Source organism: Aythya ferina (assembly GCF_964211825.1).
Source record: "Aythya ferina genome assembly, chromosome: 3".
Lineage (NCBI taxonomy): Eukaryota > Metazoa > Chordata > Aves > Anseriformes > Anatidae > Aythya > Aythya ferina.
In genome coordinates this window covers 65,584,851-65,605,466 of record NC_140298.1, presented here as the reverse complement: position 1 = coordinate 65,605,466, position 20,616 = coordinate 65,584,851, and the positions used below count along the sequence as shown (strand labels likewise).

Sequence of the window (20,616 nt, the reverse complement as noted above, 5' to 3'; positions counted from 1 at the left end):
ACAGGATTTCAGCTGTGGTTTCATGATACAAAGGCTGTGGCATCAATAACAGCTTAAGAAGTCCTGTTTACACCACCCAAGGCGTGATATACCCTCTGCTGTTCTGGCACAATTATTTGTGGTCCTGTTGTATGACCTAGCTCAGATCCTCCTCCTGTTTCTGTTCTGTACTTAGCTCTTAAAGCTCTAGGTTGGTTCACTGATCTGGTTCACACTGGGTCCCACAAACAGAAGTACCAGAACAGCTGAGCAGTGGCATGTTAAATCTGTGAGGGCAGGATGAGGAGAAAGCAGTAGGAACTCCTTAATTGATATTGCTGAAGTTTCTGATTTCTGAAATCACAGCGTCAGTTCAACTTTCTGCAGATCTCTTTTTTGATTCACGTTTGTCCCATAAACAGTCTATAGACTGTGACTTGTTAACATCAGCAGTCTTCCAGAATATTTTTTTTGTAGTGCAAAAATGTAAACCCACTAAGTAGTCAAATTACATTGCACATATATTGCTGTATCTTTTTAAAGTGTTGATCTTTAAAATTCTTTCAGTAATCTCTGAAATCCTCTGTGGAATTGTCACCAAGCCATGGCATTAACTAGTGTAGTTAATGGAGGAGGACAGGGGACAGTAGTGTTGCTGCTGGGAAGTAGTTATATTTACATTAACAAAGCATAGGATGCTCTTTATGATAAACTCTGTACAGACATTTAAAGGACAGATATCTGCAAAATAAAAGGATTAACAGTTGTAGTAGTGGAGGGAATGAGTAAGGCAGGACAATGAAAAAAGTACTACTTCAAGCATCTATCATCTATCTAACCTATATACATAACTGAACCTAAGAGGTGATTTTTGATAATCCTGGGTGATCTAGATGTAGCTAAGAATGGTAAGTATGTTGACTGGCTTGCGTTTTATTTATTTTCCTGGGAAATAGCCTTAATTGGAAAAACTTCTTTTTTCAATATATATTGCCATGCAACTTTTTTACTTTACTAGTATGGACTAGTTAATTCAAATGAGCAATTATCTGCCTTACCAAGCTGAAAAATATGAATTGTGGGCCATATTTGACCTACCCTGATTTTTTTTCTATCTAGGTCATTGCTACCTGACCAATTCCTTACTAAATTAGCCAAAACAATCCTTTGTGATTGTCATAGGAAAAATGAGTTAGAAGTAGTTTTTCACTGAAAAGAGAAAAAAAAAAGAGAAGTAAGATTGTATGTTTTCCTTCTTTTTATTCCTTATCTCTTCCTTTCTAGAGAATGTTAAAGACAAATTTTAAGACATTATTTATACAAATCAAAAATGTCTGAATGTTTTTGCTTCTTTACTAAAAATGAAGGTTGGTATTCTAAATGAGTACCTTAAACCAGTTAAAACAGCATACCCTTTATTTTTGGTCTGTTTGGTATATGAATTTTGGTGGGTTTTGTTGTTGTTGTTTAGATCTAATTTTTAGGACAGGCATTCATAAAGCAAAGAATCTGTTTTCAGTGGTGACTAAAATATGCTGTCATGAAACGAAATATTTCTGTAAATTTCTCATCCTCTTATTTTCGCATTATTACATAATGATTCCTGTGAGGTATACAAATACTATTTCATGCTGCTAGTCATTATTTTTCAGAAACGGAAGGAATCCAATTGGAAGTTTGTGGAAGAACTCCTTAAAAAATCCACTGATGTTCAGGTGAGTGTGTAAAGGAAGAAATAATGAACATGGGAAGTGTCAGGGATGCTTTCTGGAAAAGACAGTGCATGAAACAAAGACCAACTAACAAGTGTATTTTTGGAATTCTAGTGTTTTTATCAGAGGTAAATGAACATCCTTGACGTATCTGAACTCTGGCAGTATACGGTTCCCTCCTTGTTAGCAGTTACACTTGCTTTAAAGTGGTTATGCTTGATGCTAAATTGTCAGATAAAGGAAAAAGATAATTATCCTGGAAGGGTAGGTATATGGCTACTCAGACAAGATGTATTCAGAATAAGAACTGGATGCTTAGAAAATGTAAACCAGATACTGAATGTAAGGATATCAAGTTGAAGAGACATGATGAGGGAGATAGTCAGTTGCATTGAAAATTCAGCTATATCCTCATCACAGCAGGAAGGTGACTTGCCTTGCTGAGCAATTTGTCTTACAGGCTTGAATCAAACTCTTACTGATAAGGTTCTAGTTTCTGAGCACTCATTTCATACCTTATCATTTTTCTTTCTGCAGAACTGTTAATGCAATGCTTCATGGCCCAGAGGTCAGAATTGACCTCCTTTTAAAATGCTTTTAAATATGCTGTTCATCATGTTTTTAAATATATTACGTTGCAGCTCTGTAAATTTGTTGTGAAGTTGCATGGTACAAATTGCAAATGTGGTAACAGCAACACCTATAAAAATAACTTCTTTAATTTGTGTATGCTTAAAATGAGAATAAACGTTTATTTTTGTATTTGGTCTCAGATGGAAAAAATCCTGCAAAGTTCTGTTGTTGAAAGCAGAAGAGGAATCAGTTCTTTTTTATTGCTATTACTGCCTTGCTCATGCAGTAGTGACAGATGTAGTAGAAGCAGAGTAAGGATCAATGCCTCTTACAGTTTGTACAGAAATATATTTTGTAGTTGTTAGGATAGTTGATACAAGAGGCTGGCTATTAAAAAGTTGAAAAATCACATTGCATGTAAACTCTAACATTTGTGTATATAGTTTTGGCTTAATAAAAGGTTAACTTTTTTTTTTTTTTTTTAACAATTTCATGGTATATAATTGAATATGCATACTGTGCATGTACACTAAAACTATAGTGATGACATCACTTACTGGATGCTTACCATTCTTGGAGCGAAACTAGAGAAATTTAGATGAGATATGAGGCAACAATATCTGAAGTAGTTTATTAGCCATTCTCCTGCATAGGAAAATGTTCTGTATGTCAGCAACCTGACGACAGTAAGAGGACACTTCTTACATATGTATTGTTCCTCTTTTCTTGTGAAATCTTACTATTTTAAAACAAATATTATCCTAAAGCTGAATATACACAAAATACAAAGCATTTTTGATGCTTTTGTTAAACAGGTATTGATTTGTAGACAGTTACTAAGGTAACTAGACAGTTGAGTTCATAAGATTTGAAAAATGACACAGAAATACAAGACAAATGACTGTTTTAAGTTCCAAAGGCAACTATGACTGGATTTAAAACAAACCCGTTTGCCAAAGTTGTTTGCAACTATTACCAACAGTCCAAGGAGTCACCTACCTTATTTCCTTTATTGAAATTTTTCCTTTTTCCATTATGGAGTTAATTGATTGTAGGAAATGCTCCTTGGAGAGCATTTGTACCTATACATGCATATGTGAGTGCATGGTACATACTTTTATTAAAAAATGCATTCCCCTTCTTCTTGCACTCCAGCTTTCTTGACAGTGTCTAGGAGGGAGCTTTTCCTTTACCTGTAGACATGTCCATCTCCTCTGTCAGTTTCTCAGCTTCATGTGTCTGCTTTTACCTTTTGAGTTATCCACTTGTACCTTTGAAGTATCTGCTAAGTGAGTATTTCTGAGACCAGGAAAATGGGAATGGGAAGCACAATGAAGTATCAAGAAGTCAGTAATGAAATGGAACATGGACAAGCAGGGAAAAAAAAGGGAGAAGACTCCTCTTTGAAATGAACAATGGGATGGTACTGAAGATATTGCCCACTCAGGCTTGTCTTTAGCTTGTTAGTGAATCCTACCTAAGCCATCCTTTTAAGCATGCACTCTATAGAAGAGTGCATAGGGATGCACAGTAATAGCTCTGCAAAGAATGTTGGAAGAAAAGGTTGTAGTGAATCTCTCATTTACAAGAGAGGGCAGGAATTAGTGATTAGAACCTTCGTTTTTTTTAAGTATATGGGAGGTTAAAATCTGGTTACGTTTAATATCATTGGATTCAAATGATGTCCATAAACTTCATAATCCACTTGTGCTTCTTGCTCCTTAACTTCAAAAGCTTATAGACAATAAAGGTGGGAACATAAAATGAATGGGAATATACAACAGATGAGGAAAACTGAAATGAAATTAAGTGTGTATATTTTTGTGTGTTTGAAAAAGGTACGTATCATAAATTTGCAATGTAAACTGATAATCTTTCTCCTACCAGTAACTGATAATTTCTTTTCACATGACCTTCAATTTCTGTGTTGTGAAAAGGTGATTTAATAGCCACTGTTGCAGGTATGAATTTTGAGGGTAAGGGAGAGTCATGAAAGAAGAGAAAAGAACCATCACCTTTGCTGATGAATCAGCAAACATTAGAGTTAGCTTTTACATCATTAGGACAGCTCAATATTGGGATGCAAAAATGACTAACCAGTGTTAAAACTGCAACTTCTTTGTATTTGAAGTAAAATGGTTGAACTTAGTGATTAAAGCTAAGGTTTTCAGGAAAATATCAATGGTGAAGGTGATGGTGCAAACCAAAAGACTCTAGTCACATTAACTGAGAACAGCTTGAATGAATTGAACCAGAGAATCTTCAAGATAATCACAGAACATGCCTCTCTCATGAGGTAAAATACTGTGTCAGTAACGGGATGATGCTCTGGATTCATGGTCCCTGCTGTCCCTGAATGCATGGTTTCTGCCTCTGCGGTGGTCCCATCTTCACACACAGGACCCTGAGCAGCAAGTCTTGCCCATGGATTCTCACCCCCCTTTTTGTCATGTGGGTGATCCCCAGTATGGAGAGGACAGCCCTTATGCAGGCAGCAGACAACCTCAGCTACTTTCATGCAGCATGTGCCTGTTTTTGGGGGTGATAAGGACATCCTGAGGAAAGTACCCTATGTCCAGGTAAAGGTAGCAGAGGGTTGCTGCAGTCTCCAGGTAGGAACTCCTTGCTTCTAAGGATATAGCTGAGCAAGGGAAAGATGTAAAGGTGCTGTTCAGTTTAGGGGGGACCAGTATATAGGTGGGAAGTAAAGATACTCTGTAGGCTGTAAATAAAGGCAAGAGTAGTAGTGGATACCTGGGCAAGTGTAGAGTGCTGCTTGCCTAGAGGAGTTGTGGATGTTTAAGGCCAGGTTGGATGGGGCTTTGAGCAACCTGGTCTAGTGGAAGGTGTCCCTGCCCATGGTAGGAATTAGATGATCTTTAAGGTATCTTCCAACCCAAACCATTCTATGATTCCTTGGATATATCCTTTCAGTTTCAAACAGTTGACAGATTGGTGAGTTTCTCAGCCAGTAATCACCTTTTTTTTTTAATCTTGGTAGATAGAGTTGAAGACAATTGCTTGTATGAAAGGTTTCCCATCTGTATCACAAAACCAGCAGTTATATTCAAAGACCCCCATCTTCAACACTTGAGACAATTATTGGAAACTGGTTACGTGATGTATTGCCTAGTTCTTTTGTAAGTTGGATTTCTGTTTTGGGACTAACAATAAAGGTAGAGCTGGTCTACAATTCTGTTTGCACAAAATGAAAATTACTGTACTATGAATTTAAAGAATATGAACATCTGTATTTGTATACTAGGCAACATCAAACTGATTAAATTTATGGGTTGTTAGTATACGATGAATTTGTTTAGGAACTGTTATTGTGAGAATCAAAAGGGTTTTTTTGTTTGTTTGTAAGGGCTGATAGCAGTCTGTCTTACTAGCCTTCTCTCATTTGGGGAAGTAAATGCTTCATGATTGTTTGATTTCTGCCTCAATTTTATTATACCTTCACTACTTTGGTGTTTAATTCTAATCTAAACGAAATACAGAACTACTTGTAGTTCTAGGAAACCAATTTTATTTCTTCAGTAGGAGGTCATAATAGAAAAATGTTGTGTTTAGATAATACTATCATTTTGATAGTATCTGGTGTTCCTCCCTTCTGTGATAAATTAAAAGCTGACTACCTCAAGAGTTCTCATAGTATTTCCAGCAGTGCAGGAGACCATTTTAAGCAAAAGAGAAATGAAAGAATCCATTAATCCCAGGGATATTTGAAGTCTGGAGAACTCTTTCATATTAAATTCAAGATAAAGCCTTCAGTACTATCTTGGTTTTGGAAGCCGTTCTAAAACTATTGTTGGACGGATAAATAAGGGTTGAAATTGAAGCTGCTCACAATACCATGCTTTCTGTTGAATTAGTTTAATTGAAATAGTCATTGTTTGTTAAATTAGATCATAAATATAATCCTGTGCACAAATTACAGTTTTAGGACTAAGCATTCTCTTTCCAAAATGGGTGTGTGTGGTTTTTGTTTGTTCTGTTGTCTTTTGTAACGGGGTAGATCTCTCTAGAGGAATAGATATATTCAGTTAGTTTTATATCCAGACTCCTGATCTTATTCATAAAAAATAGCACAGTTTAAAATGGCTGCAGTTCTGTCCCTTGGTTTTGAGTGAGATTATTTTTATTTTGGGGACACTACTGATTTTAGATGTAGTGTTATGTCATTTAAGAACAATTCTTGATAATCACCTTTCATTTGTTGACATTTTTATTGTATTTGAACTGCTATTCACTACGTCTTACTCTCTTGAAGTGTTCTCTCTATGGATACTTCAGTGTTTTCCATACGTTATATATACTGTAATGTAATATAATATGTAATTTTCTATGACAACTGAAAATGCCTTTTCAATTTTCAACTTGCCTTAGAAATACACCTCTTTAGAAGGTGTATAACCTAGATTAATTTTTCATAAGAAGAGAAGGCAGACATTAGAAGTTATTGTAGATGATTGCTGTAATTGCTTATAGTGTTCTGATACAGTGTAGAAAATAATGTTTTCCACAGGAATGTATATCCAAATCTATGAAGCTAGAGATAAGTTAATGAGTTACAACTCCTGTGTTCTATTGCAACTGTGGGGAAGCAGATCGAAGACGCAGTAGACATAAGAGAGAGCATTGTGGGTGAAATTTAAGTCACTGTCTTCCAGTAACAGGTACTCAATGAAAGACCATTAAAAACAACAAAAAATATCCCCACAGGTTAATGTTGTGTTGTTTTTTTTTTTTGCCTGGCATCAGGCAAAAACATGTAGGTTGTTTTGTTTTGTGTTGTTGTTATATTTCTTATTGTTTTGGGTTTTTTATTTAGCCATTTTCTGAACTGGATTAATGTTGGACATAGGTAAACCAGGACCCTGTATAGTCCATGATCCAGTGATGTAATTGGAACAGAAAGAGAGAGCTTCCTGATATTTATCTGAGACATGAAAGGTTTTGTTCATTCCCCTTCCTGGTGCTATGTTTTAAGTCATAAGACTCATCTCACAGAATCATTTAGGTTGGAAAAGACCTTTAAGATCATCAGGTCCCGCCATCTTGTATCTCTTTACTTTTTCTTCCCCCTTTTATCATTCTTTAGTTCATCTTAAGCATTGAGGATTTCCAAGCCCGTGTAGTATTTAGGTTTATTTGAAAATAGTTCAGTGTTTTCTCTCATCACAAAGCAAGTGGTCAAGTCCTCCCAGGGTGTTATATTTAGTATCATCCTGAAGTAGATGCCTAAACCAGGCTGGATTAAACACGTGGTTTCATTCTGAGTGGGGAGCTCCTTACATCCTAATTTTGGTACAAGTCCAATTTTGCTTATATCAAAAGCTTTCTCACTCTCAGTAGCTCACAATTATAATCTGAGTGCTTCATTGTGTTCAAATTATTTGGAATTTCGTATTTTCTTCACTGTGGGTCATCTTTGGTTCGTCTGCAAAGTTTGGAACTGATGGAAACATTTGGAAAATGTTTCTCTTTCTGCAGAGGAACTCATTTGCAACTGCTCAGAGGTTTATTTGCTATTCATTCCGAATTGTCTGTGATGTTATCAATATTGCAGTGTTGCAAAAGTTTAACAAGGGACATGATTCAGAAATAAAAAGATCCTCCCATTTTCTGTACTGTTAAGAGAAGCATGACCTCTTGAGGTAGCTGTACCTTCCCTCTGTATCAATGGTAAATGAGTTTTCCTTTGGACATACATGACAGAAGGGTTTAAACATTCAGCTGATTTATTATGCATTCAGTGTAATGCCCTATTTACTCTTCTGTAAGGTTCTGTACCGTGCAACTGTTTCAAGTTAGGCCCCCAATATTGAGGTTACAGTAAGTCTACAACAGTGTGGACACCTGAAAGGGTGCACGATGAATTATTTTACTGGCTGCATTACAACATGCATTGGATGACAGTGTGTGTGTCAGCTTTTATATTCTTGTTCATTGTTTGTAATAGCAGATGCCATTTACTTTATATTATATATGTTGAGAATCATAGAATGGTTTGGGTTGGGTTGGAAGGGACCTTGAAGACCACCCAGTTCCCCCCCCCCTCTCACCCCACCAGACCAGGTTGCCCAAACACCTCCAGGGATGGGGCATCCACACCTTTTCTGGGCAAGCTGTGCCAGTGCCTCACCACCCTCAGATTAAAAAGTTTCTTCCTTCTATTGTAGCTAAACCTACCCTCTTTTAGTTTAAAGCCATTACCCCTTATCCTATCTATCAATGCAGTCCCTGACTAAGTGTCCCTCCACAGCTTTCCTGTAGCCCCTTTTAGGCACTGGAAGGCCTTGATAAGGTCTCCCCAGAGCCTTCTCTTCTCCAGGCCGAACAACCCCAACTCCCTCAGCCTGTCTTCATGGGAAAGGTGCTCCAGCCCTCTGATCATCCTAGTGGCCCTCCTCTGGATTCATTCTAATAGAAACGTTGTTTATATGAAGAAATGATTATGGGTAGTCTGATAGTATTGGGTTTATATGTAGACATGGTGATGTTTCCCTCCTACATTTAAACTTTTTATTCCCTTTGCAAGACCGGTGTGTTAGAGGAACAGTTACGAATGTATCTTCAGTGCTGTTTGACTTTGAGTAGTTTCTGGGACTGGAACCTATCTGCTGTCACCATACTCTGGGATTATTACAGCAAGAACCTGGTAAGTAAATGAATATAAAAATACAGAATTGCACGTAGACCATCTTCAGTTTTTAGCAATTAATTATGATACCCCTTTGGCCAAACATGACTGTTATACTTCTGAAAAATTGACTAGTCAATGACAGTATGCCTGAATTTGCTATATGAATTAGAATGTATTTTTATTCTTCATTAAGGCTACAGATTTTAAGATCTTGTGAAAACACTTTGCACATTTGTGATGTGTTTTTATTTTTGGAGTTGTGGTACGAACATGCCCTTTTCTTTGTGTGAGGGATTGTATCTTACTGTCTTTTGAATATTAACATTTATTGCTACTTATCGTATTCACTTGTTTTATTTTTTCTTTTAGAACAGTTGCTTTACTGTTCCGTGGCTTGGTCTGAAGGGTCTGGCAAATATCAGTAAAACTTCTTTGTCAATGCTTGAGTTGGTAAAAAGTTGCTGTTGTGAACAGCAGGTCCCCACCCTGTATGAGTCCAGCAACAGTTACCTCATTTTTCTCAGCATTTTGGCACGGATGATGAAAGAAGAGGCAGAGAACAGTGGTGTGCATCCTTGGAAACAAATTAAAGGACGGTATGGCTGCGATTTGTTTTTTCTCGTACCATAAGAGATCTAGTTGGTCTGACTGCATGGCCCTTTGAGGCACACACTAAAGCAAAGTGGGGTACAGTGCTCATGAGAAAGTAAAGGGGGTGAAGGATCCTGGGTGTTCATGATATGAAGAAGGCAGTTGTTCCTTTTCGTTTCTGTTGCCAGCTAAGGCTGTGACAGGTGTATAGCTGGGTCCAAGAGTCATCTTGGCAACCACAGCCTGTGATGATTTGTTTCATCCCACCAGCCAGGAATTTGGTATACTGGCAACCTATGCAGTGGTACAACCCTGTTGCCAGTAAGGTAATGTAATTAAAGCACAGAAATTCTGTTTTGAGCTGCATGTAAGCCATGTGTTGTCTAAGAACATACAGCCTGGCTCTTGCTATGCCTTCAATTCCCTTTATATTTCCTTTTTCCTTTATACGGTTGCCAACATTTCTCACAATATTTTTTGTGAGGGTTTTACTTTTTCATTTAATTCTGAAACATACTAATTAAGAGAGGTGCTAAGTCATGATATTTAACAGCATAAATATTTATGGTTTTTAATCAAAATTATGACATTGCGTATACTTACTAAGTCCTCAAAACTTTTAGTAATGATATCATACTGATTGTTAAAGGTGCTAACACTTAAGATTTCTTTCATTGATTATAACTGACTTAGATTTGTTTGGGAGTTTTTTGCTGGTTTTGACTTTTAAGATTAAGTTATATGTAAATAAAAAATGGATAAAATGTGCACGCAGACCTTATAAAGCTATGTAGTATGTCTCTCCCAAAAAAAAAGGGTTATCTTTGCTATCAGAAGGGGAAAATACATGTACTAGCTATGTAAGCTTCATGAATTGTTACAGTCAGTAAAGTTTGGGTTTTGAAATTGCTACAACTACATATTGAAACAAATATATTGTTAAATGCTGAATCAGTGTCTTGCTTTGGTTAGTAATTTTAATTAGTCTGTTTCATTTTCACTGAAAACAAATTATACTTAAGTTTTTGTGTTGTTATAGCTTGTTACTTTGTCTAATTTAAGAGGGGGAATAATAATACACAACACACACTTTGTCTGTCTGCTCAACCAGTATTCATCGCTTCTGACTTGAATAAATTAATTATACAAGTAGCAAAATTTAACAGCCTACAGCTATGATTTTGGGATGAACTCTGTTTTCAGCAGCTAACCAAGCATTAATTGATGCATGAAGAACGTAAATGCCTGTCAGTAGTAATTTACTACTAAACAACATTAATTGGATTTGCTATAATTTTTGGTGGCTAGATTTGATAACCTCAGCACCACTTCCAACTATTTTTCCAGGTGACAGGATAGGAAAACAGCCTTTATGGATGTTTAACTACTGTATGTGTAACTCACTTCAAATTAAAGGGGAAGCATATACCCAAAATTTTAATTGCACAGAAGGAAAGTTTAAGCTACCCATTTTCATCTTATTCCTCTTTCACAAGAATGGTGACTTTTATTTAAAAGCTAGATCTGAGCATGAAAGATAACTGTGTAAAAGATTTCTGCTTTTTACCAGTCACTTTAAAGTTGCAAAGTAGCAGTGTTTCTCACCATCAGCTACATAGGACTTAATGCTATTGTAAAGCAATACATCCTAATGTTTCTTAAAATCTTTCTGCTCAGTAGAGGTTTCTCTCCCAAATGCCTCTATTTCCCTGTTTTCTCCTGGACTTGTAGTCCTCAATTCATACAATGGGCCTTCAATAAAGGGCAGTATTGCAGAGAAAATGAGATTTCCATCAAGAATCTTCCTTCTAGTTTTACTGCAGTGACAGCTGAGTAGGCAAACTTTGGTAGTGTAACATAAGAGAAATCAGTATCTAAAGGATGGAAGGCTCCTGATTATTTTTCTTTTGTTTTCTGTGTGCCACCTGGAAATAACAGTTGCTAGGAAAAAAGCTGGGCTACAGGAATTGTTCGCTAATACTGAGAGATACCACTTAAATTGCTTCCTGTCGCAGTAGCCCTCATGGGCTGAGTTTGTGTGGTGTGAAGGGATGGTATGGAGGAAACGTGTCACTGACAAAATAGAGAGTCTGCTCATCACACTGTGCTCAGCTTTCTACTGGAGGTTGGATAAGAAAGGAAGGTTAGGCTGTATCTGAGCTGAAAACCCTAATTTGTACCTTAGAGTGGACCAGAAATTGTAATAATGTGTTCCATTAGCTAAAAGAGAAGATGAGGGGAGGGAAAAGAGGATATTTACAGGGTACCTGTAAACTAAAAGCATGAAAATGTGATTTTTTGTATCAAGTACATAGAAAATTTAATGCTTTACAAAACTTTCTTTCTTGATTTGTTGTTGTTTTGTTGTTGTGTTTTTTTTTTGTTGTTGTTGTTTGTTTGTTTTAATGTAGAATTTATTCCAAGTTCCATCGGAAAAGAATGCAGGAGCTGACAGAAGTGGGACTGCAGAACTTTTTTAACCTGTTCCTTATGATAGCAATTGTGGCAGAGACAGAAGATATAGTGAGTAGAGTGCTGGATCTTCTGGATTTCCTGACCCCATCCTCTGTCACCATGTCTCAGAGAGCTCTCATTTGGAGAGGTCATTTTGCTTTCCTTTTGATATATGTTGAGAAGAATATGGACATTAGTGTCCTAGCTGAGAAAGTCTCAAATGCTTTCCGTGACAAAGCAAAGGAATTTTTAGTAGCCAAAAATGACTACACACAGAAACAAAATCTCTGGACTCTACTTTCAACATACATTGATGGTGTCCAAGAAGTGTTTGAGACCAGCTGCTACTTGAGCCTTTCTGAGGAAAAGTTACTAAATGATGGCTTTACTATGCTGCTGCCTGCTTGTCGAGGAGCTGAACTGAGTATGGTCCTGAATTTTCTTCAGGTTGTTCTAGCCAGACTTAGGTAAGTTATTTTGTTAGACCGTGGATGTAGACTGGAATGTGTTTAGTGTTCGGGTTAAGCTGTGGTTCATACTAATTTCTTACTGAAGTATAGCAAAAGGTAAGAGAGAGCTTTAGAGGATTGTGAATGATATGTTAAATTTAGAAATCTGCCCTGCTGCATTTAGAATTTTAGAAATGTTTCCTTACTATTTCAGTTAACAAAGGTTTGCTGCCCTTGATATTTTGTAACGAAGTAGTGACACTGTAGAAAGTCATTCAGTTGCCACTGTTTCAGATATTATTTCTTTTTGGCACGGGAAATTTCAAAACAATTATCTGTACTAAATTACTGGAGTAACGTTTTCTTGTGGTGTTTTTTTTTCATTCCCCAGTGAATTTTATGTTTTTCTGACTTCATTCTAATTCTTTTTTCTTCTTTCAGCAAGGTTGCAATCAAACACAACAGTTATGGAGTCTTAAATACTTGTCTAAGGTTTGTTAGAAAAGAAGGAAATCATATTTTACCACTTGGAAGCAGTTTTGCTTTGATGTGCTAGTTCAGGTTTCAACATCTACAGTGCCCTTCAATAATAAGCATATTTTTGTCTACTGATGCCTTTTAGAGGTAGTCTTCCAGTTTGAAGCCCAAACTGCTTTTTTTTTATATTTATATTAAGAAGCAGCTATTGATCTGCCATTACTTCAAATGTGCAAGACTGAAATATGTGGAAAGAGCTGTGGAAGAGTGCATAATAGGAACAGTGAGGCCCGTATGCAAGGTCTCTCTTCAGCTAGGTTCTTTGTTATTGTCTAGTAGTTTGACTGCGGCTGTCAATAGCTTATACATCCGAAGACAACTGTTTTTCAGGCAGTCTTTTGAAAAAAGATGAAGCATGAAACTAAGTTTAGTTGATTTATTATTTATTATTTCAGTTCAACTGAATGTATTTACTGGAATAAATTGGAGACTTCAAAAATACTTTGACATTTTCTCCGTTAGCTAATACGCTGTATTTGTAGTGTTGCTTTTTTAAGATGAAGTAGGGAGACTTGTGAAAGTTGCCTATTTCATAACTTGACATTGTTCTGAAGCTTTCCAAAACTTGAGAGTTACGTAGTCCTTTTGTAATATAGACAAAAGGGCACAGAAGTCTATTACAGACTTCTCAGGACATCATGGGCAATATACAGTACAGTATTCATACCTCTTCTTTATTAAAACCAGGTCTGATGAAATGTTTGAATTACCAACATGCTCAAATAGTGTTTGGCATGTTATTGCCATATTTGGTATTTGGCATGTTAAGGTATTGTTAGAGCCTTGTTTTTAACTGTTCTTTATTTCAGCTTCTGTATTTATACATTTGGTTATCAGCCTATTTATCCCATCAATTACAAGGTTTAATTTCCCTGAGGTTTATAAAACACTTTGATCTTGGTGGTATGAGAAACAGTGAAGTGTTGCTGGTTCTCTCTTGCACTTTGACAGATTCACTGGAAATAGTCCTCTGTCAACATACGAGTAAAACAATGCTAATAAGATTTTCTTCGTTCAGAAAATGTGGATGACTGTGCTAACCAAAGGTGAAAGTATTATTGGCTTAACCAGACTGGTAACACCTGGTCTGTTTAGAAATGTGGGAAGGGATGAAACGGCTCAATGCGATTTTCTCTCCTGTTTTTAAAATTCAGGCAGATACAAGGTAGTTGGCCTTTCATAAATGTAATTTTTTCTGCACATTGCACGCTAATAGTTTTATAACTGTACAATAGAGAATTTGCAGGTAGGAAGGAAGTGAGATCACTGATTAAAGTGAAGCAGCTCCCTCTAGGCTGTTAGGAAATAACAACTTCATGTGCCATTTTCTGCTAACCGCCGATGATGGCTCACAGGAGCATTCTTTATTGCTGATTAAGGAGCATTATGAAAACACTGACTTAGGTGCGTTAAACTAAATGTCTCAGTGTTTAAAGCTTAAAATGTCAAATAGTTTTAGCAGTCCCCTTTAACATATCTCATTGCGTTGCTAGAATTATGTTCCAGGTTTCCCACTTGCTTTTATTTGAGAGTATTGTAAAAATAGCAATCTTTCATTTGCAGAGTGAGGTGTAGCCAAACGCTCTGCTTTAATTATAGGTATTCATGCTGCTATGGTTAAGGGTCTGTCAGCATTTCCATTATAAACCTTTATTTTCAAGGGTTTGTAACATAGCTGTGAAAACTTGCTCTGGGCTAAAACTTGGCATACATGGTTTTGATAGAGGGCTTGTTTTCTTCCTTTCTTTTTTTCTTAAAAGGCATCAGAAAAGAGACCCCCACCTGCACCATTTTTATACCACTGTGTTTTAAAATAACCCTTTCCAGGAATTTCTGTATTTTGTTGTCTTCTGGAAAAGTACTGGTAGCTTTGATTGTTGCATATACCTATAGTTTTACCATTTTAAATGAGCTTTTTTAGGCCATTATTTTTTAAAAAATTAATTGTTATCATTGTGACTATTTCATTGTCCATATATTTAAATATAACTGACTTGTCAGTAGAACTCATTTTTATTACTTTTTTGATCTGTGGTGAGTGGATAATTGGAAACAAGATGCTACTTGCTGGCACTTCCCTGTATTTGATCTTCAGAGAGAGATTCAGTGTGAAGTGTAAGATTGTATTTTAATACAGTCTCCTTTTTAAAAGCATGTGTAAAATAAACAGTAAACAATCAAGAACCCCCAAAACCATGAAGTACAAGGTGCTTGCTTCCTATGTTTACTTGGAACATTCACCATCTAGCTCAGGTGTCAGTTTTTTGTATATTTTTTGTTTCTGTTTCTAAACAATGCTTTAGAATCCTGATTTTATTTTTCTTTAACAAAAGGTTAATGCAGGATGTTTGGCCATGTGTGCTTTCATTTGTTCCAAATCTCTGGCACTTCCCATCATCTGAGTGCCTCATGACACAAAAAGAAACCCTGAGTTAATAAAAATACAGACATCTAATGGATTTGAGAGAACTCGCTGTAAGAATGGACACAGGCTCAGGGAAATTTGCTGAGTGCCTGGAAACAGTAGGTTCCAGCATTGCAATATCTTATTCTTAAAAGAAGTGCTTGAAACATGTTAAAATGTCTCTTATTGTAATCAGGTATCGCTCTGACATGAGCTTTCTCTCATTATCATCATCCTGGCATTGGGTTTTTGTAGTGCATTAGCACTGAGGTACGGGATTATAAAAATTCAAGTGCATGCCTAGGTGTAAAATCACTGCTGGTACTCTGAGCATCTTTACTTAGTTTCAGGGAGACTTGCTACTGATTCCCATAGGAGAAATGAAAAGTACCACAAAACTAATAACATAATAAACAGTAATTTCATTTTGAGAAGAATTCATGGGTATTTATGCCCTGTGTGTACTGTATTTATGCCCCACGTGTACAATGCTGAAGGACTTGAAAAGTTATTGAAAATTTCAGTGTGTATATTTTATAAGCTCTAAATGAATACTACTCAGGTAAACATGTCTCTAATTAAAAGTTACAGTAATAATGGGACCATGGATAACAGCAAAACTGGATGTTTCTATCTGTTAAAACCCTAAGGTTGTGAGAGGAATCATGATAAGAATAGATTATCCAGTATATCTTTGCTATGGAAATGTAAAGTCATTTGTATTTTTTTTTGCGTTATACTTGCCATCAAAACACCCTGTGGGAAGCTTTCCGAGACCAACAGGAGCCTCTCCCCGTCTCTCTGTTACCGTGTAAATCAGCAGATAAGCTCATGAGGAGAATAGAAAGGTCCTTCCCCCCTCTTCCTTCTTTTCTTCCCCCTCAGGGGGTTTAGTGTTAGTCTTTGTAAAATGTATTTTTCTGATGTTGAACTTCTGAAAACTGTATCCAGAGGAGTTTGGAAGAGCATGAGCCTTCTCTTACCCATTCCATCCCACAGGTATATTTTCTGTGATGTCCAGATAAGCAGAACGTGGCCCTGTGACTGAACCACTGAATTGTTAGATCTTGGTTTGGCTCGTAGATCTGCCAGGCTTAATAAATGACCATTAGAAAGTCATTAAATATTGCTAGGACCTTTGTTCACCTATGTGGAAAATGATCCTTTCTTTCTGAGTTCATAGCATAGATCTTAAATTTGGGGAGCAAGCATGGCTGGCTGTGCTAATTTGACCTAAGGTCTAAAGTAGTTTAAGGTTTGTTTTGTTTTTTTTAGGTGCCGTGATAGTACAAATAAAGTTGAAGTTTGAATGAGTGTAAAAACGTTCAGTCTTTCTGTACTTTAGAGCATAGGAAGCAAGCACTGCTTTATAATATAGCAGTGTTTTGAAAGGTTTGCTGTGTCTAAATCCTTTCCAGTAATCCCTTAGAGTTTTCTGTGGGAATTCTGGATGTGTTCTTAGCTGTGGTTACTGCATTAAGGTGTGGCTCTGAAAATTAACATTGATCTTTACTCTTCATCCTACTTTATTTGGGATTTGAGTTGCTTTTTCAGGATTTTTTGTGTGTAAAGTAATGTTTTGTACCTTTCTCCCTCGTGTACTGAACATCAGGTATGATTAGCTGAAACTGCAGTGTTTTGACTGCAGGTCCTCTGCTCTGAAAGCATTACTGTCCGAAGGAATGAAATGGGGTACACAGCTGCAGTGCACCCTGTACCTTGTCCTTTGCTTGCAGAAAGTTTCTGTGCATGCGTCGCATCGGTTCAGGTTTGCAAGAATATTGACTTCCACTTCTCCCTGTCAGTTTCCTTGAATCACTAGAAGGTCACACCAGAGCTGATTGATTAAAATCAATTTCATATTTGTGTTTAGGATGTAATAAAACATCTGCCTCAGAATCACTTTAAGAATGAACCGAAATAACAAAAGCAGTTAGGAAATCTTGTGATTGTTGATGCCCCGATAATGCTGATATCATTACAGGTACAAAGCCAAAGCAACTCAGTTGTAGTGCTGACGTTAATTACGAAGATACACAGCTCTGTCCCCTGTGCTGCAGATTGAAATGCTTCTGTCTTTTGTTCATTGCATCCATTTTATCTATCGAAAATTAATTCATGTGGGCTTTATGTGGCCTACCTGACAGCAGTACAAGGCTTACTGTTGTGAAAGAGTAAATCCGCACAATAAAGAGTAAAATCATAGCCAGGTGTACCAAGAACCTGCCAGTTGGGACCCTGCAGTTAAGAGAAATATTTCCTCCCTGAAGGACATCACGTGCAGATTTGTTTTCTGATGGAAGCATCTCACTTTTGAAACAGTTTTCCCCCAAAACAGTTTTCGCTCTGTTTCCCTTCTTTTATTCTTTGCACAAGGTGTAAGAATGGCTCTTCATACAGAGTATTTTTTTGTTGTGGATGTTAGACAAAGAAATACTTTACCAATAAAACCATTATACACAAGTAGCCTTCTTATCTCTTAATTTTGATTGTTTCTTCGTTACCTTACAAGATATATATATCTTCTCTCTTTAGGATATCTCTTGTCAGATTTAAGGCTTATTTAAAATGAAAAGAAAGCTGAAGCAATTTTCTTTATTCCATTTCAGTCTCCTAAGGCCTATTTCCCCCTGGTGAGCTCATAGCAACAGGGGGGTTTAAGGGAATTCAGCTTTCTGCAAATTAATGTCTCACATCATGAAAATTCAGGACTTTTTTTTTCCCTATATCTTGAAAAAGTAATACAGTGAGTGCGAGTATTATTTCTTGCCAGCGGGTGGAAGATGAATGATTTTGTCACAGTTTTACTGCTTGATGAGCAGTGTCCTGAGGGTCAGGCTTAAGTCTGTGTCACTATGCTGCTCATTACTCTTGAGCTAAATAAGGGCTGATTGGATCTAAATTGCCTAGCACATGGGCCGCAGATGAGCTCAGTGAGTAGGGGATGACCTGCTATTCAGGCTGGGAGTAACCCCGGTGTGCAAATGCTGCATTAGAACACCGTGGGAGAATGAGAGGCTACCGACCGCTGCCAGCAAAAGAAATCGAAATGTAAAAACTCTTTGATGCTGCAATGTTAGAATTTGAAATGTAGGAAGTGACAGGTTGATGGTACTTATCAGCTTTGGCTGGATTAGAGAACAGTGTCATCTTGCTTATATAATGACAGAAGAATGAAGCGAGCTCCCAACTACTTTGTGGTGCCGAACCGCCGCTGTCAGAGTCGATGCTGCCTCCTACTGACAGCCTGCACGGGAGACTGGAGAAAGCAGACGGAGGATGAGAGGCTGTTCGGCGTGCATCTGTGCCTCTACGCTTCTGTTCCCTTCTCTTAGCGGGATGACAGACCCGACTGATAAAATACTGAGGGTTTGGGGACAAGCACAAGTCACTGTAGTCTTCTAGAGTGATTAGACAAGTCACCTACTTGTACTGAACTGTGTGTGCATGATACTGGTCCCCCCCCAAAATGCCCCCCTTTGAACTTCTCCCTCCATTGCTAGCCCCGTGAGAGAAGGTGATCCCTGGAGAGGAGAAGTAATTCATGGCTGCGTGAATTAAAGAAAATTGACCTTTAAAGAGCAGAAAAAAATCTGAATGAACTGAAAGAGAATCCTTATGCTAACTAAACGAGTGGATATACTCGTAATGGTGGAAAGTGAAAAGCAAGCAAAGCACCCCAGTGTTGAACACAACATGAATTATAGTGGTTTGGGCACTTCTGAAAGATCCAGTGGTCAGTAGAATGATCTTTTTTTTTTTTTTTCCTTTCCATCCCTGGTGCTTAGGAAACTGAGTAATGACTACTTCCTTCAAGCTCATTTCAGGTTTTGTTCCTGACAGCTTTAACCTAGCAGCATCAGCTTTTCTTACTGCTAACTATGGGACTGCCTTACTGGCAAAGGCAACTTGGCTCTCTCGTGAAATGAGCGCCTGAATGAAGAGGAGGGATAAACCTAAATGTATTCTGTGTTTTCTGTTTATTTTTATGTTCTGCCTGGGTATATATTATTTGATTCTTCTTCTCCTGGGATGCTTTTGCTAATAATGAAATTTCTTCTGTGACTTAAAAACAACTTCCAGTTTGCTTGCTTCTGGGCCTTATAACAAAAAAGGAAGAGAAAAGTAAACAGCAGCCTTACAAGCACAAACAGTTTTACCACAAAATGGTGTGAGTCTGTAGGAATGAGAGGGAATATTTCCATAAAGAACCTAATTAGTGTAGAGATTCAGTGCTGCTTGAATGGTGTTCTAACTGTTATCAATGTTTAATGGCTTCACTTTGGATCACTGAAGATGAGGAACTGTTTAGCACAACTACTTGTAGTTGATGTAAACATCTGAGCTACAGAGTTTGTCTGAAATAAAGTATTTTTGTCCACATACAAGCTCAGTGTCTTCAAATGGACAGGAGAAACAGAATTCAAAATTACCATGGTATCTTGGAGAACTCATAAACGAGAGGAAATACAATGAAGACCAACTATTGAATTTGGAAGAGAGGAAGTCTGAAACAACACATGGAAAGCTCGACGTGGCTGCCATGCTGTCAAAGAAATTCAGGAACTAGTATGTACCATGAGGTGACAGAAGCAAAGGTGATATTATCTACATCTGTGGTTGGTTAGCTAACATAGCTGTTACCCCTGTCTGTCCATCCTACCCTTTTTTGTAGGTTTTGCCACCCACATTCAGCACGGATGGCAGCAAGATAAATTATTTTGTCCCCGCACTAGCACAATTTCTGCCTGGTCTATGGAGGAAAACCAAAATTGTTTGTGAATGGTAGTTCAAGTGGATTTCCTAATATCTCAAAGGAGCATGGGATGGATGCAGTTCTTATATTTTGACCTCTGTTTACATGGCTATTTACATGAATTTGTAAGAACATAATGGCTGTAAGTAATTATTTGAAATTTGATTGAAATCTTCCTGTTGGATAACTTTTTTGGCAGTGCCTTTTCTGTGCACACAGCCTGTATGGTGTTAGGAAGCGGGGCTTGATGTGACTGCTTAGGAGAAAGTAAAATAAATTAATAAAAATAAAAATACAGTTAGATATTGTTGTGAAGTGTGTTAATAAAACTTTTTCAGGTGAAAGATAGGAACTGCTTGTTCCTTTTTTAGCTGTGGTTCTGTACACAGTTCTGAACATGTCAGTTTGCAGAGCATTTATGAGTAAATTGAAGACTGGGGAGCTTTGCAGAAGTAAATGATGAGAGTAGGAAGTTTGTAAAAGTTTGAGGGAATTGGTTTTAGTTAGGAAAG

General features: G+C 37.2%; 1 protein-coding gene across 5 annotated transcripts in view; it reads left to right on the top strand.

Annotated features, from left to right (window-relative positions):
- MMS22L (MMS22 like, DNA repair protein) overlaps window positions 1-20,616 on the top strand; it is a 96,338-nt gene that overhangs the window by 26,890 nt on the left and 48,832 nt on the right. For all 5 annotated transcript variants that reach the window (XM_084512600.1, XM_084512597.1, XM_084512599.1 and 2 more), the window contains exons 11-14: window positions 1,632-1,694; window positions 8,809-8,928; window positions 9,283-9,509; window positions 11,916-12,425. In XM_084512600.1, the coding sequence (XP_084368726.1) occupies window positions 1,632-1,694; window positions 8,809-8,928; window positions 9,283-9,509; window positions 11,916-12,425 (920 nt within the window). The remainder of the gene's footprint in view (window positions 1-1,631; window positions 1,695-8,808; window positions 8,929-9,282; window positions 9,510-11,915; window positions 12,426-20,616) is intronic.